The sequence below is a fragment of the Sipha flava genome, unplaced genomic scaffold, assembly GCF_003268045.1.
Source record: "Sipha flava isolate LNK unplaced genomic scaffold, YSA_version1 553_pilon_pilon, whole genome shotgun sequence".
Classification (NCBI taxonomy): Eukaryota; Metazoa; Arthropoda; class Insecta; order Hemiptera; family Aphididae; genus Sipha; species Sipha flava.
Genome location: NW_020273536.1, coordinates 142,271 through 148,309, shown reverse-complemented (window position 1 = coordinate 148,309; position 6,039 = coordinate 142,271). Strand labels below are relative to the sequence as shown.

Here is a 6,039-nt window from a genome sequence, read left to right as displayed (position 1 = left end):
AGTATTTTGAGAAAATAATTACTGTATTATTTTTAATTAATGTATCTAATACTTTAATATATGAAATAAATTTATATTAACTTTGATTTTTACATCAGCTACACATGCCAGCAATATCAATGACGGTGATAAATTTACTGTTATACTTAGAAAAATATCCGTTCCACAAAATTAATGGCTAACTTTTTGTTCAGCGATGTTATCATAGGTACCTACTTGTTTATACCCCAAGTGTTTATTACAGTTCACTAATACATTTCTATTAATTTTGATATAAAGCAATTTTAAATACGTGAACATATAAAGTTTCTTATTAACACACAATTGTTATAAACTCATTGTTACAATAATATTACTTAAAATATTTAATCTTGATATTAAATATAAATTTTATGTTAGATTAAGACAGCAAAAATTAATAATTATAATTCAAATAATTGCAATGATAGATCTCTCGGCTAAAAACATATATGATTAAATTAAGTTGGATATAAAAACAATACGTATTTAAATCGTATAAATTAATCTTTATTTTGATCACTCTATAACTATTTTAAATTTGTATGGTTAATATGTTATTACTACGGATATACTGATTATTGTAATTATATTTTGCGGTATCATCGAATCTTAAAAAATATGATCTGCTTTTTCGTCGTCCATTAATGTTTAAGAATCTATATACTTGCACTTACAACAACATGGAAGTTTAAATTTTTCATAATATATATTTTTTGATGTATCAACGGTCACTAATTTGATATTAATATATTCTTGTACACAACATGTTTTAATATTGTTTGGTAATAATTTCGTAAATGGACAGCTCATTCCAACCTTTCTAAATAAGTAATTTAGCCGATTGATACTTGAAATAAAATAGAAATTAAAATATTTTATATTTAAATACCTGCATTGTATAATACTTATTCCTTGTTTGAAATTACTGTTACCATCTTGTACAATGTAACGCCATTTTCCATTATGATTGAGAGCTACTTCTGGATAAATCACAAATTCCTAGTAAATATTAGTAATAATTAAAAAACATAAATATGATGGATAAATTAGCGATTTTTCGTGGATTCAAATATACGAAACAAAATAGTAAACTACGTAAAAAAAATATTTTATATTTATTTTTAATATAATATGTCTACATTATAGATTTTCACTCAGTGATCTCGACAAACTCAAGTTCAAATAGTGAAAATCATGACATTTTAGAATATAATATAATATTTTAGGAAAAAATAAAAAATTAGATAGGTTCTTACTTTAGAAAAACACATATTCTTCAAATTCATATTATTCAACGAAGATATCTAAAATATAAACACTAAAAATTAATAAAATATTATAAAAATCAAGCATAGTACCTTAATTTAATTATGACATATATAAAATAATGAATTCACTAAGATTAACTATTTAATATAACTATAATAATTGTTATTACGTACGTTATAATTCGTTGCAGAATGTTTGTCAATTAAAATTGAAAACATTAAGTTTTTTTCATTAGTTAATAACTTAAGTATTTTTTTTCTAATAACAAAATAAATATAATTTAAATTAGATTAATATTTAAATAGGTTCAAAATAAATTATATAACATTTTTATACCTTGGATAATTTTGAATTTTTTCGCAAAAAGTCAAGTTTTTTGAACAATTTTCAATGTCATGTGGTCTTGGTTCTAATTCAAGATCAAAATTTTCTTCCCTTCTTGTTTCGATTGCGTTTAAAACTGGTAAAGATTTAATTTGTGGCGATTCTAAACCAATTTTGTTATTGCTTTTAAATATCGAATATTCAACATTTTCTAAATTATTTGTCGGAAAAATTACCCTTCCATTTGAGTTTTTAAAAACATTATCAATTCTAAACAGACATAATTATAAAAAAATAAAAATAGGTATATAGATAACTAACTGAGAAAATTATACTGTAAGTTAGTTGAATTGATGCCCATAAAATAAATACCAAAAAATAAAGAATAAATGTATAAGAATCGGAATGATGTTGCTGAGGTTTTAGTATAGTACTTAAGATTGCAGTTTAATTAAAAAAAAATAAGTGATGATAAAAACTGCCCTTTAGAATTTATAGTGTTATAAATATAAATGTGGAATATCTAATACATTTGAAACAAAAAAACGAATCTATTATCAATCGATTTTGGCATAATACTGATTTTAGAATCTATAGCAACAAGTTGACAGAAATAAATCATAATAATATCTCTTTGGCAGTTTAATAACACATATGACAATGTGAAGTAAGCTTTATATAGTTATTTGTATACTACAGCTACAATAAATTAATATATAATAAGGAATAACAAAATTAAGAGAGTTAAGTAATTTTAAGTTCTATAAACTTTAGACCATAACGGCATAACATAAAAATATAGGTATCAATAAAAAAATTAAAACAAAAATTAATTTTTTATTCATACTTCATTAACAGACAAACTTCTATAGGAGAAAACATTTTTGTAAATAGTAAACAGTTTTGACAAAAAATTATGGACAAAACGATTTTTAGTAAATTGCTCTTTCATATTTTTACTTTTTACATGGCTCAAGGGGTGGGTGGTTCCCCCCCCCCCCCCCCCCCCCCGTAAAACCGCCACTGCATATTATAATAAGTAAACTGATCGTTTACAATGTATGATTAAGTTATTATTTTAAGCTAATTTTATACCAATTTTAATATAATATGCTAATATAATTTCTTGTGAGCTTATATTTTTTAATTTGCCAACCTATTTTTGAATCAAACCCGATAGTATTCTTATTACAATAGGTATTCGACATAGATGTAAGTAAATTTAGGGTTTTAACAATAATTATGTACTTCAAAATCTATAATAAAGCATTAATAATTTATTGTTATATGTTATCTATAAGTTACAGCAGAGGTTCCCAACCTTTTTTGACTCACGGCACCTTTTATTATTTTCTAAAAATTTGGAGGCACCCTATAGCCTATGCCCTATACTCTATAGTTTATACTAAATACGCAATAGTAATATATCGTATATTTTGTATCTTCGGTTTATTTAGCATTAATAAACAATAAGGATAAGATAAAGTCACAAGTATTTCACCGTAAATAGCATTAAAACCGTTCACATTAAATCGATAGTGATCGAACCAGTATGAAAATTGAAATATATTGATTATCTCAGTATTACTATGTAAAAATTATATGTGTTATAAAATTTATACATTAAGTTATATTGTATATACCTAATTAATTATACACAATAGGTTTTATACTATAGGCATAGAGTATAATCTGTTTTATTAATCCCAGTGCTATATTTTTCATGAAGGCGTTTAAAAATAAATATATATTTCAAATATTTTCGCGGCACCCTAAATTTAAGTTCGCGGTACCCTAAAGTGCCGTAGTACTCTATAGTGCCGCGGCACCCTGGTTGGGAACCTTTGAGTGACAGTATTAGATTAACCTGAAAGGTACATAAATCATTAATTAACCTACATTTTATATTCCATATTTTCTAATATTGAAATGGAAGTTGTGTACACTGGAATTTCTGGTAATATATAGCGATTATTTTTTGAAACTAATGAATGATCTTCCGAGCTTAAATTATTTTTTTTTCGTTTAATTGAATTGATACAATGAACCTGTAAAATAAAAATAAACTTATTTAACATAAAGCTTAAACTATTTTTAATCCTTTCAATTAAAGTTATAATTAACTACAAACTCAAAATAACTGATGTAATAAAATAGATTTACTAATAATAGGTTAGAATGTTACATTAGAATCACCACAATTCTTTAATAAATTACCGACTTCTAGTCTATACCTATCTATATATATAATATATAGAATTACAGCAGATTACAATAAGCTGGAAATTAAATAAACAACTGCTAGATATAGTTGTTTATTGATATATGTATAAATAAATTGCTATAAATTTGTAAAGTTAATAATTTAAATACATTTGAGTGTACTTTATCTATAATATTAGAAATATTTATATTATTATCGTTGTTATAAATGTAATTATGTTCTAATTATTAATATTTATTTTAAACTTTAACCTGTGTTTTTTTTACCTTTTTATCATTATCTATCTGGTTAATGGCATAATTACTGTATACTATAGGGTCATGCCTGTTATATATAAATAAATAATATTAAATTTACGTATTTTTGACAGTTTTAAAATAAGAAAACAGCAAGACTTCTGATCGAATGAAACACCACTACTGGGTAAAATACAGGTATGAGAAATGGTATTGCTGTATTGGTCTTTAAACTTGAAACCAATGTAGTATCATTTTCGAAAAAAAAATTCTTATGTGAACATTTCATGCCCCTACGATTATTTTTATTTAAGTTATAATAAAAAAAAAAAAAGGACACGATTTTATCAAAAACCGTAATTTTATTGTTTTCTTATAATTTTTCGTTTGTTTTTGTCGCAATTAAACAGTTGGATAATTTATAAAGCGAACGTTCTAAAATACCGAATAACCTACATTTCCTATAAGAAATATCTAATAGTAGATATGATTGTAGTAATTTTTCTGTTCGAAATCGTTTAAACAGAAACGGGTAAAAAAAGTACACAAATACTAAACTAGTACATTCTTCGTTTCACTCAGAGTCTAAAACAATGTTATTATTTTATATTTACGGTTATATATGCTAGTTCACTATTTAAAGTAAAAGAATTTTTAATTTTATCATAGAATTGAAATGCAAATTAATATAAATATATTTTTTGGTAGGTATGATAAAAATAACGCTATTTTTTAATAACACAACAAATTAGCCTTATAATAATATACTGTATTTAAAGTACACACTTACCAATATTTTGAATATAAATGCATATTTACTAATTAAATTGTTAAAATTTTGAAACGAAATAACCTGAGAAGATATTTATTATTATTATTTATTATTAAATGAAAATGTTTACCGTGTTAATTAGAACCAGTGCAATGATCAGTAGTAGAAATGTAGTCATTTTGTCAGAACTTCTTTTCAAATTCACGTGAATTATAGTTGTTTTTGTTTTATTGATGGCCGTGAATACAAGTCGGCTCGTCCAATATTTTAATAATATATAATTGTAATAGGTCAATTGATTACTATGTGAGTGGGGAGCACACATATTTTTATCTTGCACAGGAGACAGGATCCTACATGCTACGTTTATTATCAGATTAATTTTAGAATATTTTAAAACGTAATTTGCTTATTAATATTTATTACATATTTACTGATTATAAAAAAATTAAATAAATATGTTTATTTTAATGTATATATTTAGGTTATTAAATTAATTTTTTTATGAATTCCGGTTTTATGGAAAAAAAAAAAGGTTCTAGAACCGGTTAATATTGATTCTGTAAAATACCGGTTATTTTTGATTATTAAAAAAAAATTTGATATTGTTATAGGCAAAGATAAACCATTCAATTTTTTGGGAGTTAATTAAATCACTTGCCCTTAAATACAAATACTAATAATAAAAATAATATTATTACTCTATTTTAAACACAAAAAAAAATATCAATAAATGTTAAATTTAAATACATTTTTATATTCTGTGTAAATGTAAATGTATTAGTTTTACATTGATTTAGAACACCATAGGTTATATTGTAACGTTTTTATCCAATAATAGTGTTAAGAGAAAAAAAAGCACTTCTTCATTCGTTACACTCAGAATCTAAAAAAATTACACATCGTAAAAATTTGAACTCATATATTATTAATTTATTTACTATACTAAATATATAGAAAATATAATTATTGTATATATTAATTAACTTAAAAAAAAAAATACTCGCATAATCCATTTATTTTTTTAAATTTGATTGATGCGTTTGTTTTCAACTCAAATGTGTACATTTTTAAATAAAATGTAATAAAATATTTATTGTATAATTTGTATAATATAAACTTATATTTGTAATCGTTTTTCTTTTTTTTCAAATAGTCTGTACGTAACTAGAGTGCGACTTAGTTGATTAAAG

General features: G+C 23.4%; 1 protein-coding gene across 1 annotated transcript; it reads right to left on the bottom strand.

Moving 5' to 3' along the window:
* Nucleotides 1–543: 543 nt before the first annotated feature.
* Nucleotides 544–5,095, bottom strand: LOC112691066. The gene is made up of 7 exons (XM_025565198.1): nt 4,977–5,095; nt 3,514–3,662; nt 1,627–1,884; nt 1,464–1,548; nt 1,278–1,325; nt 911–1,020; nt 544–841 (listed from the first exon to the last, which is right to left on the bottom strand). Exons 1-7 carry the CDS (start codon nt 5,022–5,024, stop codon nt 670–672), a joined length of 870 nt encoding a protein of 289 aa, XP_025420983.1. The 5' UTR covers nt 5,025–5,095; the 3' UTR covers nt 544–669.
* Between the last annotated feature and the right edge of the window lie 944 nt (nt 5,096–6,039).